General features: G+C 36.5%; 1 protein-coding gene across 1 annotated transcript in view; it reads left to right on the top strand.

The window, feature by feature from the left end:
* The window catches only part of LOC136852497 (broad-complex core protein isoforms 1/2/3/4/5-like), a 333,447-nt gene that overhangs the window by 3,641 nt on the left and 312,339 nt on the right, over positions 1–17,467 (top strand). The window contains 1 exon segment of the mRNA XM_067127171.1: positions 3,894–3,995. Coding sequence (XP_066983272.1) covers positions 3,894–3,995 — 102 coding nt within the window.

The following is a 17,467-nucleotide window of genomic DNA, read 5'->3' on the forward strand; positions in this document are numbered from 1 at the left end:
TGAGGGGAAAGAATATGTTTCGAGACCGTTCAGTAATTTTCTGTCACCTTGTCATCTACAGAGGTGGTTTGTTGTTGGTTAACAAGACTATTGGATTTCATTTTAATATCTGAATAATTAATTTAGGACAACTAGTTGGGATTGCTAAATGTTTGCTTAATTTTTTTTTTCTGTTGATTTCTTGGTATTACCTAGTTACTGTGTTATATACACTGTTAAGACTATAACAGCCCATACTTTTTCAATGGTACTTTACCAAAAGGTATATATTGTTTATGTACAAGGTATTTTTTTCATATAGCTATTAACAAACAGTTATTGATCTTCAGTATTGCATATGGTAATTTAATGTGTTATGTAATATTTCTGGACAAAGGTAGTGAGTTTAGTCACCTATTAAATGTTACATAATTTGCAGACTCCATACAGCACTTGCAGAATTTTATGAACTTAACTTACATGTATATGAAAGCTGTCTTTTGTAATCCATTACCATAAATTCCCTTCATTAAGTGAAATATTCATCAGACAGCCCACTTTGCAAAGGTTTAGTATAAGTTAGCCAAAATTTATTAATGTGTGCTTTGATGAATAAATATAGGGAAAAAAGAACATGAAGCCTGCAAATGAATGATACACAGCAGGAATGGATGGTTCATACTTGGTTCACAGTGAGCAGTCTTTTAATGATTGCTATTCAGACCACCAACTTTCTAAGTGCTTCGGCCACTGTTTGTTGTTAGAACAGCAGACTGCAATTGTTGTTTATAGGACATATGACTGTAATGGTTAATGTTTGAATGTGAGCAATGGTGTCTGGCTAGAAAGTTATGTGTGATCATACTAGAGACTAGTTAATGGCTGGAATACAACAGGCATGATCATGTTAGCACTAGGTAGGGGACTGTCTTCAGTCAAGGGAGCTGAGAATTGATGAGTCTCAGCAAGTGCTGTGGTTGGTCATGTTAACTGGAGTAGAGTAATGGTACCTGGCAAACTTATAAGAGTGGATAGTGACCAAAGGAGATTTCAGGTGAGATTAGTTGACGATACAGAAAAACAGCAAAGATTGAGTAAGCAAGAGGAAGACTATCGAAGTCTGCTAGTTCATTGATGACAGCGATAACAAATTTTAACAGAGAACTGTTGAGTAGAAATAATATTTTGACACTATTTCAATAAGGGATAGACTAATGGGATGTCTTAAAAAAGTAGTCTAATTTTTTAGGACTGCTGTAAGAAAAGTTGTTCAGTTAGTTATGGAAGGGTAAACAGAAGAATATCCGCAGATGTACCTGAAGATGTCATCATTACTGATGAAGAAGGAAAAGAGGCACTGGAGTATTTAATTTGAACATCATGCTTATTAAAACTGAAAACAGTCATTACGTTGCTGAGGTTGATGGGATAATCATGGTGGTTAGGGGATGTAGACATTAGTGATGTAGATATAAAATGGGTTGGTGAAGTTGAAGAGATTAGGATAAGAGGAAAGTTTTAGTTGATTGTTCTGCTGACAAGTACAAAGGTTAGTGATATTGTTCTGGTTTTAGTTGCAGCAACTTAGATTACTGTACAGTACATGTATTCACACATTTCATTGAATGCAAAATGTATAGACTGATGGTAAATACATTTCTTGAGTGTTTGATAACTTCCCTACTCATTAGTTGGCAGTCACTTTCATAGAAGAGAAAAGAAATAAATCTTGGTTGTTTGTCCTTTCCCTGTGAAGTACTGATCCAAGACAATATTGGAAGCTGTGGGATCTCCTGTGCCACATTGAAGTAGATATGCCTTTTACTGGAAGTGTCTCATGAAGGGGGTTTGCAATGGATTCTCCTGTGTATCTCCTGATGTAGGGCCATTTCAATGAACATTTTGACTCACAGTTGAGCTTTGCATTGATAGACTCACAGGGATTTGAGAGCATGTAATAGGTCATATGTCAGATAACAGTGTTTTCAGGCCTAGCCCAGAGTAAGTTCTCTGTACCGCATATAGTGCTCAACTACATAACCTTTTACAGCCAACAAAACTAAAACATTCTGCTCTTGCAGAGTTATAACTTAAATTGCAACATTGTCCCAATCACACATTCCATGATGTTTATCTCCAATGGATTGTTGAAGTACACTACATGATTTCACACGTAAAATCAAGACGTAACAGAAGATTGTTTTCATTGTAGTATGTGACAGCTGCAAATGATTTTAGATAAAGACTTAATTTTCTTTTAACATTTACTCTTCAGAGGCATACAGGCAATACAATTAATTCATGTTCACTACACAATCATGACAGATACACACAATGTTTATCAGTACCAAGTGTTACAGGGTCTTTTTGCATGGCTGTCACAGATGACAAAAGGTGTAGAAAGTAAATTTTGTTATGAATAGGAATATTCAGGTAACAGATTGTTTTTGACACTGATGATAAATTTACAATGTATTGGTCAAGAACAGCATGGGAGATTCAGACCAGTTACAAAGATAAGGGGATCAGTTTCAGCCTTGATTGCACAAACTTTGTGTCCATCACATTTAGGCTTATAAATATCTGAATCTAATAGTGTGGGATCTCTGATGCAGTATTCTACTTTTGTACCAAGGAGGCAGACAAGTTCAAGAAGGGTTTTTAAATCGGATTGAAAGGATCTTTATGGTCAGCATTTTTTGATGAGTCAGCACTTGTGGTATTACCCTCAGCTTTTACAGTGAATGACTTGTTTAGTCCTTCCAAGCTTCACATCATGTCTGAGTCATGCTTTGATGATGGAAAAGAATATAATTTTTTAGCCTGTTCAAGTACTGTATTTCAAGCTTCAGGTATTCTGTCTACTGAATTTGCTCCCATAGCTTTCTCCATTAAATACTGACCTTGTGTTGGAAATCCAGTTTGTTTTGTTTGCCCCCAAACTCAATCCAAAAGCATCTATCAAAGGTAAGACCACAAAGGACCAGATATAGTGTCAGTTTGCTGTTTCAGAAAATAGACAAATGTAAGAAAACCTGTGATGTTTCTATTTCTTGTTTCATCTTTGTCTGGATACTGCTTTAATGAAAACTCCCCCATGACTTCTTAGAACATCCAAATATTTTCAAAATTGTCATCCTTTCTGGATTTTTTTTTTTTTTTTTCCTTTCCTCCAAGATGTGAAAGAAAAATGGTATTTTGTTGATTCATAAAGGCAGGAATAGTGGGAACACAAGAGTTCAAGCAGCTTTCCAGCTTGGCCAATACAAAAGAAATGCAAGTATGTATTAGGCATTTTGAGATGACAAGGGGTCAGTAAATGAGTTCTTAAGGCTCACTGGTTAGGCTGCAGATCTTTTATGATTACATCCAGCCAACATATAATTAGATAGCTTAAGGGTAGTTGGAGTAGACATTAGAGTATTCTGGTAAGTATAAAAAAATAATGATTCTACATGCAATATGGTAATTGCCTCTGTTGCAGTCTGCACTCATACAAGTGCTAGGCATTTTCATTGGTCCAAGAGGGATGAGTTTGTGATGGTAAGATTATTTCACAAGGTCTTACCTCGCGTAGTAATTATTGCTGTTTTAGTAATGTAATTCATCATTAACATCTATACTTTTGTAATTTATTTTGATACAGGCTTCAAGGTCATGAACATCCAAATGTAACTTCTGCAGAGTAGAACAAATAGGCTATCCAGTGTTGGCAATTATTTTGAAGAAAGTGAAAATTAGTATATATACACAGTGATAGTAATTAGCCTAATGTAAATACATATAGTTTGTGTACAAAGTCATGGTATAGGACAAGGTGTGTTAGTCTTAGTTAAATAGTCAATTGGAATTACTTTATCCTAGACTGGCTTTTGTTTGCTTCCAATTTTAATGTAGTAAATTTTTCTTTTCAGGTGAGTGCACATCAGTCACAGAGGTGACTAACCAAATAAATAACAATGTGAAGAGTAAAACTCATATTCATCAGATTCCACCCCCAGAAGAACACCCTGCTGGTGAGTGTTATAGTGCCTTTATTGAAGAAGTTTAACCAAGGGGTTATACTGTAGTTTACTTTGTGGAATTTTAGAGTTCACTTGTGTGCATGATAAATAAAATTGTTGCTTCCTGTAAGATTGTAAGTGTATAGAATCTTTTTGAGTTATGAGTTGATGTCGTACTGTACACTAAACCAGGAATTAATTTGTCATTAGATATGGAAATTCATTTTGTAGTGTTTAGATGTGGAAATTCAGTGTTGTGTTCTGCTTGAACTTGTTTTATTGCTATTGTCGTGGTAAGTGGATCAGCAGTGCAGTGTAGTATGAGGTTGGCCCTGAATATTTTTGGTGTTTATAGTTTTAAGTCATTGTGTATACAGTACAGTATTTGTATAATTTTGTATTAAACCTTTTGAATTGCCAAAAATAAAAGTTTAATGCAGGCAGGATGGAACCTCAACCTATTTTGATTCTCTGGAAACAAAAATTGGTTAGGTTTTTAATACCAGAATGTGAATACCAAAATATGATCGCTAAGTAGACTATTGAAAGAAAACATGATAGGTCAAAGCAGCCACCAAAAATCAATCTGAGGGGTATCTTGTAAGACAAGCTCTAGATAACTCAAAAGTTAAAGTGATGAAACATGAAACAATGAGCAGTGTACATAGAACAATTATATTACCCAATTATTGAGATGAACCAGTTGCATAGATATTTTTAATTACATTTAAGAAAAGATACAATAATGTGCAACACTGTGAAATCTATAATAATTCAAGCAGGAAAAGTAAATAAAAGTAGTAAAAATAAAGTTTGATGGACAAGATCTTCCATTGAAAATTAAAATTTAGGCCAAAGAGAAGTAAGGCCTTATGTACCCCCAAACTCTCACAGTGCAAAAATTTAACTGTGGACACTCAACAAACAATGCCATAGCAATTCCAGACATCAAATGATCACAAAACAAAGTGGGATTGTGGTGAACAAACTTGCTTAAACCGTAGTCAGAATCACCTTGCAAGACCGAAAGTGTGCATTTCATATATACAACACAGAACTCAAAATACTTCAGGATAGAACTGGAATGCCCGTGAGAAAAGCTAAAATGGAACTGAAAGTAAGTGTTTAATGATCCAGCAAAAACCTATGTATAAAACCATAAACCCTCCCCCCAAGAAAAAAACAGAATCAAAATAAACATATGGAATAGAGCAAACAAACACTATACAGGATAGAAAAATATTAGAACTCAAATTAGATGAAGAAAATGCAATCCTTAAGGAAGAGAAGGAGACTACCAAAAAAATGTTTCTGAACCTAACAAACCAATCAATAGAGGTCCCACCTTAAAGTAAATATATACTAAAAGGAAAACCAAAGATCAGAATGAATATCAGAAATATGTAATCACCCCAACTCAGGACTTCCCACAACAAAACTGCATAGGAAAAAGCAAGAGACAGAGACACTGTGAAGCATGTTGATGCAGTTCATGCTGTATTGAACTCTGCAACAATAACAAGAATATAACAAAAGATGGGCTGACAAATACAGAAATAAATTTATTAAAATACACAATAAAGAAACAACTGACAGAAACTTGTGAAAGAGGATGCTTGTTTATCAACCTTTTGATATTTATGAAGAAAACATATGTTGTAGATATGTTTCGAGAAAAAGTTCAAACTAAAGGAACTCTCCAGAAAAGAATCTGGCAATGAAATGGTTAAACCCAAGAAAACTTGAAACAATTTAAAAAATAAATTTCTGAAGAACAACAGAAATATAACCTGTTATAATAAATAGTAAAACAACTTACAAGCCATAAAAATCTCCTCACACTTACATAAGACTTTTGGTATTTATATAATTCAGTGGAATGTAAACAACCTTCAAACCAGAGCACACCTTGAGAGACACACTGTCTCTTCAAAGAATATAAACCCTTAGCATTACATTTACATGTAACAAATCAATACCATCAATAGGCAAATATTTACTTGCAGCATCATATATATATATATATATATATATATATATATATATATATATATATATATATATATATATATATATATATATATATATATATATATATATATATATATATATATATATATTATTTATATATATAATTGTGACTTCAGTATATATATATAATATATAATCCCATATAGGAAAATGACATATATATATAGATAGTTCAGTACCATATATATATATATATATATATATATATACTGAACTTCTGCTTCAGTATCATTTTCTTGTGACAAGCAGAAGTTCAGTACCAAGCGCTTATATATTTATATATGTGTGTGTGTATATATATTTATTATATATATGTATACCGTACACAATACGATGATTTATGAAGGAGTAAATTTTAATAATACTAATTTACTATTTACAAAAGTCAAGTAACAAATGGAAAACAATATCTGTACCATCTGCAACTTACATAATCAGCCAAATAAAAATTGTAAGTTAAATAATTGAAAGTGTTAATAAGTAATCTCAAGGACCCCTATAATAGTTGGCAATTTTAATGCCAGTGGCCCTATTTGGGATTATAATTATATATCACCAGATCACACATGAAATGCAGTAGAACAAATATATATTCTCAAAACCACATCAGCTTTTTCACCAGAGAATGTCACGCTATGCCCATACAGTATAGGTGGTATAAAATATCATCGTGGTCTGATACTTTATCAAAATCAATAAAACAAAAACATTCAGCTGGAAGAAGGTTAGGCAGTCTAAATAAAAGGTTTAACAACATTGATAACTCATAACCTTTACTAGGAGGAAATATGTTAAAAATGATTACAATATTAATAAACTGATATACTAAAACCAACATACAACAGACTTGGCAAAGTTTAGAATATGTATCACAGAACTGCAACATTAATAGTATACAGCAAGTATGGTAAAAAGTTAGGAAAATAAGTTGGACATTTGTAAAAGTGCCAAGACACACTACATTAAAAAATGAAACTAGATTCTTGATCCCCAGAAATCAGGAACTATTTTTGTAAGATAAAGACTATAAGTGAATCTAACCTAGTAAATTCTCAGAAGAATGGAAAAATTCCAAACTAGGAAAAGACCCAGGTAACAATCATAGACCAGTTTCCAAAAGTTGCGTGTGCAGATTGTTAGAGAAAATGGTAGATGCACAACTTTTATGTCACTTACTTAAAAATACTGATGCCTATCCAGTTTGGATCACAGAACAGTATATCTTAAATTCACTGTGCCATCTGTAAGATCACATCCATATAAGATTTAAATGCAGGCAAACTTAAATCTGTTTGTTCTAATATACAAAGAGCCTGTGGTACTATATGGAGGTAATCAATATTAAAAACATGATACAGAAATGATGTACATTCATTGTCTCTAACCAGTTTTCGTTAAAAACTTTCTGACGGATCTTACCTTTCAGATGCAAGTAGAGGATTTCGTTCAAAGACTTTATCCTGAAAGTGGAACTCCCAAGTGGAAGTGGTCTTAGCAGCATCCTCTTTACTCAAAGAGTAAATGACATCAGTAGTCAACTGCTATTTGATATAAAAAATAATATTTACTTGGGTGATTTTTCAACATATCAATCATAAGGCATAAACCTGAAAACCCATGTGTCTCACAGTAGGCTTCCAGTTCTCTATAGAAAAGACCACTACAATTATGCTTTTTAAAATGTTATCAAGAGGAAAAAAATTAAGAAATTGACTTAAATACAAAAATGTATTAAATTTTGATAACTAAACTATCATACTCCAATTGGAGAACTGACAGACCAACCTTGACAATACTGTACAGAGCAACTGTCATATCTATTCTAGACTATGGATATCAGAAATACAGTTCAGCCTCAAATACAACTTGGAAAAGTCTGGGTTCAGTTTGTATTGAGGGACTAAGCATATGCACTAGAGCCTTAAATCTTCCCCAAACTCTGTTTTCCAAGTTGAAAATGGTGAACTACCTTTTTACTCTTTATCATGATTTAGTAACAATTCATAGTGCAATAAAAATACAGGCAAACAATGCACCAACAAAAGACTTTGTGATTAGTGAGATATATATTTATAAATGACTACCCACCACCTTTCCCATCTATAGCCATAGAATGTTTGGGTCAACAAATATAAATATAAAATATCCTCCGATAAAAGAACAACCTTCTCTTTGGATTATGCATAAGGTGTACACTTGAAATATTTATCCAAAACCTGTACATATACCCCAGAACATCATGAACAACACTCAAGAGAACAAGTAAAGTGCAAAAGGCAGACTGCAATATACAGATGCTCCAAATGTTCATTATGTGTAGGATTTGCAGCCATGTTCCCCAATGAAACATACCTATTTCTTGCCTAACAAATCTTCTGTTATCAAAGCAGAAATATGTGTTCAGTAATAAGATTAGCCATTAGAATTATTAAAGATATACATCACAGAAATTTGTAATTTTTGGCAGCTCTAGGAACCCTCTAAAATTGTATAGTTAGAATAATATCCTTGCACAACAAATTGTAGTTTCACTTCACAAATTATATGAAGATGGTAAAAATGTAGAAATATGTTGGATTCCTGCCCATGTGGTCATCAGAGGAAATGAAGGTGCCATAAAGCAGCAATTACTATGATGAGATCACATGTAGACATTCCTATTAGTGGTCATATAACATCCCTGAAACTCATTGTAATCAATCAGTTGCTGAGTACTGTATCTGGAATAATGAACCTAATAATAGAAAATTAAAACAGATCAAGCCCAATGTTGGGATATGGGATTCACTATATCAAAAAGAATGATACATACAGGTAATTTTGACCCATCTTGGAATTAGTCAGTCAATTGACCCTTGGGTATTTGATTAATAACCCACATTGGTTTTACATAGTCATATGCCAGAGCCATTACATATGAATTATTTATTTTTAATTGTATATTGCAGTACTCTATCATTTGGTTTTTTACACTTTTATCTTTCATGGAAATGTTATCATTTGTAAGTGTGCATGGGTGCAGATAGATGATTAGGTCAGTTGTCAGGGACAGTCTGTGAATGTCCAAAATAAAATGTACAACCAATGTCAAGTCTTGGAAACAAATCAGTTGCAGAAGTTTTGCCAACATTCCATAATTTTCAATTAACGCAATTATAAAGATTTTTAGAAAGCTGTACTTTAATAGATAAAATCTAAACTACATTATTTATAACGACAACGTGAGAGCTAAATGAATGAGCTCAGCTGTCTGGTTAAACTACTAGATGATGGTAATAATGTACAATGGCCCCACAGCCATATCTGGTTTTTCTTCATGTGAACTACATGTGATTGATTCTCTTTATAAGAAGAGGTTAAATGGTTTTAAAATGGACTATGGAAATTTGAATGCTTTACATAATTTATGCATTCACAGTATTAATGGTTACGTTACCTTTACAATAAACACAATGTAGGGGGATATGATACTCTGTCTCCCACCTCAATCCCGTGGTCATTTGATTCCTTTTGAGGAAGGATGCTTAAAAATATCAGACTTATGATGCTGTAATTATTGGAGTAACATATGACACTGTTTCCTATGTTCAGGGAATTATAAAAGTGTGATGGTCACTATGGTATAGTCATATGCAACTCATATCTGATAAAGCTATTTCAAAGATGACACCAAGTAGGAATGGTTCTGGCCTCTGGAAATTAATCAAGTGGCTTCATGAGAGGTCTCTCTCAGGAAGACTCAATGAACTGAAACATAAATGAGACTGGGGAAGACATCTGCATCATTCTGGGACAACAGAAATATCTCATCTCACCGTGACAGAGAGGCGGGTTCTTAATAAATTTAGACAAGTAGTGAAAGAACTTCAGGGCCCTTTGACTGGTTGTTACTGTCACCAAGTATTAGGGCCAATGACATAACATGCTGTAACCAATTCAAAAGATCCTGAGGCTTAAGAATGGATTAAGAATATTATTACTGGGTTCACATTGAGCATACATTCCTGTGGAATAAATAACAAGAAGCAAAATTTAGTACTGTATGTGTAAATGATAACAGATAAAAGTATATACAGTGTACAGGTATATTAATGAATAAAGAAGGAAATGAAAAATGCATTTGCGTGTACCCTCAAGAAAGGAAGCCAAAATCCAAGACTAGGTGCAAAGTCTGGGTTGCAGCCCAAGGTTTGAAGACATTGGTTATATGGTCACCTCCATGGCCAAATGGTACCTGATATGACCCAGTTGCCACATATAGCAGTAGGCACAGCTGATTACACAAAACTCAGTTGAAAGGATGGGATGTTGAGATTTCCAAACTCTGATACAAGTGTGGGCATCTGAGACAAGGTTCTGTGATAGATCAGCATACTGAGACAGAAGCATGCACCAGGTCCTGAGTCACAGGTACCCAAGACAAGTTGTGCCACTTGGGCACCACAAGGTCTTAGATGTCAGACATTATGGAGATGCATCCAAGTTACAAGGACAGAATTGGAAGCACCAGGGATCCATCAGCTCACTTTATGAATGGTGTCCTGTATTATGGTAAGTTCCTGTGTAGTGGACATGGTAACAGGAATGTTGTATATGACCTGTACGAAGACATATGAGATGGAAATGCACTTGATATGACCGTCCTGTCTGTAGCAATGTGTTGGTTGCAGTGAGAAGCATGAGACTAGTTGTATCTTACATAATGATGAATGAAGTTGTAGTACTTAGGATCAAGGCAGTTACTCTCATAGAAGGTTGGTCAGTATTTTGCTGGAGTAAAAAAATCCATCTTACTATATCCACTTCAGCTTCTCCTGATATGAGGTGATGCCTATACTTGGATTAGACTAAGCAGTTTGGGAACAACAGGTGGACAAAATCCAGGGTGCTTGACAACAAGAACAGTTACAGGAAGTATAAGGTTCCTTCGTCTCATCCATTTCTTCCAGTAAAATTCAAGATTCTCAGAAAATGAAAGATTCTGAGAACCCCACAGATATTGATATTGGTCCAAATATATGATTTCCCCTACTTGAGTTGGTGAGGAGGCTCTACAACCTCAATTTTTTGTATCCCAAAACATTGGGGAGACTGACAGATACTGCATGGTGTGAGCTGGCTGCAGACAACCATCCTTTGACCTCCCATGACCTGAGATGTTTGTGAATATTGGATAGAAACTAATGGTAAAGGTCAGTGCAATGATCAAAAAGGGAAGCAATTTTCTATGAAAGCATCAAAGCAGATTTATTTAGTGAAGGCCAGTGATTTTGCAACAGCACTGTTCCATAATTGAAATGTGGCACTCAGCCTAATTTTGAAAAGGACACCATCTTACTGCACATCAGAGACTTGGGAAAACTTAACTAGTTGAGGTTTTAGTGCAGGAACATTTGGAAAGCTGTGTTTAAGTATCCCAGGGTAGGATTCAGTTGAGTCATGGAAAAGATATTCTTCAGGAACTGGGAGAGAGCCGCTACTCAAGAGGTCCCAGTGTTTCGAAAAGAATATCTAACACTCCAAGGAGGGTAGCAGTACAGGCGGTCCCCGGTTTACGACGGGGTTCCGTTCTTGCGCCCCCTCAAGAGGTCCCGGAAAATCGTCGAAAATCGTCAAAAATCATAAGTGTTGGGTGCATTGAAAACGAAAACTATTATTGAGTTTTACATCAAAAACACTGCCGTTTTGGGGCCATATTTCTTCCGGAGGGTAGCAGTAGTTCATTTAAGTAGGGATCTCTTATGTTGCCAACCATAATATTTTTGTAAAAATTTTTAGGTCTGCTGCTAGAGCTGCAATTAGATAGGGGCAGGTAGGAAGGAATTAGAGGATGGGTTAATTTCAGTACTTACACCTTTCACTGGGTATAACAGCTTCTGACAGGGTTGAGGATTGTTTTTGTACTACCGGGAGAGTATGACAAGCGCTGAGAGTTGGTGCATAGGTAGTCTACATCTTGGAGGATTATTGGTATAGAAGTTGGTTCTTTATCATTCTTTCCCCTTTACCTGTTATCATCATCTCTATGCAGGACAGAGTGGCATCTTGTTGATATCTCAGAGCAAGCACTTATTTTTAATTTAAACTTTATTTTATAGTTTGAAATGTCTCAATTATTAGAGTATTAGTAGGTTATTTAGCAAGTACAGCTTGTAATTACTAGTGTTTTTTAATTACATTATGTTTAAAACATGATTTTGGGATACATAGCTGTGTTGGAAGTGGGGAGAGGTGGACAACCCACTTGAACAAATTTTGTATTGAGCAGCAGGTTTGGGAAAGGTTCACTTAAATGCATGTAGTGGTTTGTGAATTGTGTTATTGTGCTTGTGAATGTATGGTTTGTATAAATTTCCAGCAATGAACAAGTTTTAAATTAGGGACTTGAGTGATCAGAAGCTTTGGCAGCCAGCTTTCAGTGCTGCCAAATCTCTTACCATCCTTATCAAAATGTTTATGTATCTCCTCCATAACCTTCAGACCTTCAGTTACTCAAGCAACATGACTCATCATGAGTGTTCAGCTTGGTTCACTGTGGTCAGATGTTCTTGTTCATATAAGTTGAACAGTGAAATTTTGGGTGTGAAGTGTTTATAGTCTTCTTACTTTTATTGATATATGTTATTTTTACATTAGCGATGCCCTTCCTGTGATAATAGCTTCTCAAAGAAATTGGGAAGTGTTATCCTCTCATTAGAAAAACTTTTAGTTGACTGGAAAATTTAAAAGTGACTGCACAATAAAAACTACTGTACATTATTACAGTATAGTGACACACAAATAGTTGCTAATAAAATGGCATTGAAAGAGAAGTGCTTTGCTGTTAGACCTAAGAAATTTGATTTCGAACCTGGAGGGTTTGGAGACCAGTTGCAAGAACAACATTAAATGTAGCAACAAATAAAGCTCCAGGGTGTCATTTACAGTTTATTTGCATAGCAAAATTCAGCTGGAGTCATTGTTTGTGGTACAGAGTTAAAGGCAGCAGCTGAAAATGGACTTGCCATCTTGGAAGTACAGCTTCAAGGCATCTTATAAATATTTGACCCTATTGTGTATCCGGAGTGACACTGTTGGATGACAAACAACATGTCAAGGAATTTAGGGCTATGTTCCGAAGGTCATAGATGGTGATGGACGTTTCCTTTGTAAGTATATATATATTGTAGATAAAACAGGTTTTGATTAAGAAAAACCTATGTTTGGTAGCCATTGTGAGTCTTCAAAGCCTCCAGTCACTCCTAAAGGATCCTTTCAACAACAGAAGAAGGGACAACGTTAGCAAAAGCACCCCTTTCGAAGTGTACAAAGAAGTTCCTGCTGGGCTGGGGTGGAAATTGTCTCATCCTCCCCCTCCTTTAAAGAGCTTTTTTGAAAAACCAGACCCTCCTTTGAAGAATATGTGCAGAAGGCCCTCTTGAAGGGAGGCATAGAGAAACATGCTTGTATTCACCACAAATCACGTCTCTTCAGTGTCCCCAAGAAGGCTTCCTCCTCAACCTGTCAGGTTAGCACATTGTTTGCCACAGTTTCTGGATGACTACTGTCACCCAAGTACATTCAGTCATTCCACAAGGGACCTGGACCATCTCTATAGATCTGAAAGACATATACTGGCACGTCCCTATCACCATTCCCATCTGCCCCTTCCTAAAGTTTTGGATAGGGAAGGAAATGTACAGGTTCAAAGTCATGACTTTTGGGTTAAACATTGCCCAAAGAAATTTTACAAAATTAGCAGCAATAGTTGTTGGGGAACTTAGGAAAGAAGGGTTTCAACTAGTAGCCTACCTAGACGATAGACTAGGAAAGAAGGGTTTCAACTAGTAGCCTACCTAGACGATAGACTAATCTGGGAGCCCACCAGAGAAGAGTGCTTACGAAACCTGACAGTGACAGTTGGCAGACTCCAGTCAAAGGGTTTTCTAATAAATTAGAAGAAATCCTGCCTTACACCCAGCAGGTGTTTTCTGTGGCTCTTACTTTATTGGGATACTCTTTTGCAGCTAGATGTCTCTTCCCACCAGTACTCAAACCAGAGTAAAGCACGGTTTACACGCTACGATAAATTGTAGCAATTTATTGTAATGAAAAGGTTGTTACAATTTGTTAGTAAACAGGCACAATAAATGGCTAGAGTAACGACAAATTTAACAACCTTTCATTACAATAAATTGCTACAATTTATCGTAAACTGTGCTTAAGGAAGGACCTGGAAAGGTTTCTTGCACAGTCCATTTTTTCCAGATGACAGTTGGAGTGAATGATGGGCCTGTTACAGTTTGCATCTGTGGTAGACCCAGTCCTCAGAATGCGACAAAAAAATGTAAACAAAGTTTGGCTCTTCCATGCAAGAAAAAAAGTTTTGCAGTCGCCTTCATCTGAGGAGTCAGAAAGCTTGGAAGATACTCTGGCCATAGACCTGGAAGGGGTCTCTGGCAAAACAGGTCAATCTGACTCCACCATCTGTATGAGTGATAATTCACACGGATGCCTCCTTGACAGGTAGGGGAGGCTATTTTGGGGATCATCAGCTAGCAGGAAGTTGGTCATCTGTTCTGAGGAAGTGTCATATCACCTTCCTGGAGCTAAAGGCTGTCTTTCTATCCCTCAGAAAATTTATACCTCCAAAAGGGACCCACATTTTGTTAGTTCAAGACAATATGACTGCAATGCCTCGCATCAAGAGGTTTGGCGCATGCTCAGCCCCTCTCAGTGCAGATGGCATAAGCAAGGAAGTGGTACGTGTCCACAATTCACCCCACAGGGTCTGTCAATGTAATAGCAGACTCTCTGTCAAGGAGTGCAACAGCCTCAACTGAGTAGATGTGGGACAATCACTCCTTTCAATAATTGGCAACATGCTTCCACATCTGGAAGTGAACCTGTTTGCCACCTGCGAGAACCATCTAGTGTATGTGTTTCTGAACCTGGACAGTCAGGCAATACCAAGAGGTGCATTCCTACAAGATTTGAATAAGTGGAAGAAGATATACCTTTTTCCTCCATTCTCCCAGATTTCAAAGGTTTTGAACAAACTACTAACTCAATGGAACCACTTATTTAGTAGCCCCAAATTGGCCTAACAGTCATTGGTTCCTTTTGCTTCAACAATGTGTGAAGAATTCGATTCCATTACTTTCTGCTGTTCTATCCCAGCCAGTCGGAAGGAAAGTCATCTATGCATCCTCCTTCCTAAGCCAAGACCTTCACATGTGGATTTTTTAAATCTGGCCTACTGTGAAGATTATTCACCCAACATTGCTAGGTACCTAGTGCAAAAGGTACAGACATCTCTCCAATAGTATCTGTCCCAATGGAAAATGTAGTTAGATTACATCCATACTGAGAGCCCAGTTGAGATCTCTGTTGAAACACTTCTATATTTTCTTATATAGCTTTTCGAAGACAAGTGCCTGGCTATTACATCAGTCATGGCATACAAAGCAGCATTGTCGAAACCATTGCTTTATGGCTTTTTAATTGATTCTAACATAGAATTTGTTACTTCCCTTCTCCGGTCTTTTGCATTGCAAAGGCTGGCTTCTGCAAGACTTCCCATTACTTGGTCCCTGAAAAAGGTGCTTAGACTCCTATCATCCCCTCAGTTCAGTGGGCCCAATACAACTACAGTACAATTCATAAGCTGCAAAAGGCGGTATTCTTGACTGCTTTGGTGTCAGGAGCTCGTATTAGTGAGCTGGGCTCTCGTAGATGGGGACAATGCTACATCACTCATAAATCTAGCTGTCATTTATTATTGTCTCCTGGCCAGGAATGAGAACCTTTAAAGAGAAAATCCCTTATACTGATAAGGGAACTCAGTTTTCAGATAAAACATTATGCCTGGTTCAAGCACTCAAGGTTTACCTAGATGTCACAGCATGCATCCCAGATGGTCCACTCTCCTACAGGGGTTGAGAATTATTTAGTGTCTCCCAATAAAAAGGCAGACCCTTACTCCTTTCCTAAGACTCATGACATCCAAAAGGTAAGTACAGTAAACCCCCCGTATTCACTTTCTCATGATTCGCGGACTCACGCATTCACAGGTTTCTCTGTGGAACACATCTACCCATTATTTGCGGAAAATTCGCCCATTCGTGGTATTTTTCACTGAGAAATATTCACTAATTACTGTATTTTCATATAATTTTCATGAATAAATGCACTTTTTGTTATAAAACTATTAAAATATTCAGGTATACGCATTTTTACAGGGTTTTTCTTATGTTTAAACTATCAAAATGGACAGTTCTAAGTGTTTTTAGAGGGGTTTTAAGTATTCGCGGGTTTTAGCTATTCACGGGGGCGTGCGGTACGTATCCCCCGTGAATATGGGGGGTTCACTGCACATTGTTGGCTTTCTTCGGAAATTTTTCTTTTGAAGAAGTCTCTGAGTGTACAGGGTGGTCATCAGGGGCAGTATTCCTGAAACACTAGTGCCATGATCTCAAACAATTCAACTACACTGTGTTTCAGAGGTGGTATGGTAAGTCCTTACCCCATAGGTGTTTTGGCAGAAAACCAGGGGTCTTCTTAATATGGTGGTCATGCTGATATTACTGGGAAAGGCGCTACAATCTTGTGGCTGAACCCAGTATTTTTGGGTAAGTCACCTTAGAACTGTCTTAATATATATATAAGTTTGAGTTTTGTTTCATGATCTTTGTTGCCAAACCTTATTAGTACATCTGGAATAAAGAATATGGTTTATAACTTGTGACTTAACCTTGGACAAAAATTTTGTCTGGGTTGTTGGGATTGATTTTAAGGAGCTAAGCCATTTTGTCGCCTATTTTTGGTAGCCGCTGTGAGTATTGTACATGTCATTTATTATTTTTTTTTTTTTTGTTCGGAAGCTAATATCTGCCGTACCTTAAAACTTATTGGTTGCTGATAGGGCATGTCAGTTTCATTTGTTACACAGAAGAGAATCTGCCCTGAACACGAGTTTAGGTCTAATTCCTTGTTTACTGCAAAGATCTTCAAGAATGCCTCTGGTACAGCAAATGGAGAGTAGAGAATTCTCTGATCCAGAGATAGAAGAGTCTTACCTCTTTCAGAACACATCACACAAGCCAGAACCAGGGAAACTGAAAGAACTGTGGCTACTCCTGGTGTAAAAACCAGGATGCTCTCAGTAAAGGGTACCAGGTGCCAAGGGGTAGCCTGGTCGCTTCCCTGAGACTGTTGTGCTCATGAATAAGCTCAGAGACCTTCAAAAATGCCTCTTCTTACTTGGTGTTCATGGTTTACATGGGCAAAGGACTATGAAGTCCAGAAGAACTCTAGACAGCATTAACTGGATCCTTTGCCAGAGTAAAGGGATACACTGTAGTTCTACCCTGCCCCCTCTCAGGGAATCGTGACAGGTGTCTAGAACAAGTCCAAGATACTGAGTTATGGTTCAAAGACACTAAAGCTGATTGAACATGATCACCATTACTGCC

This window comes from Macrobrachium rosenbergii, chromosome 3, assembly GCF_040412425.1.
Source record: "Macrobrachium rosenbergii isolate ZJJX-2024 chromosome 3, ASM4041242v1, whole genome shotgun sequence".
In the NCBI taxonomy this organism is placed as follows: Eukaryota; Metazoa; Arthropoda; class Malacostraca; order Decapoda; family Palaemonidae; genus Macrobrachium; species Macrobrachium rosenbergii.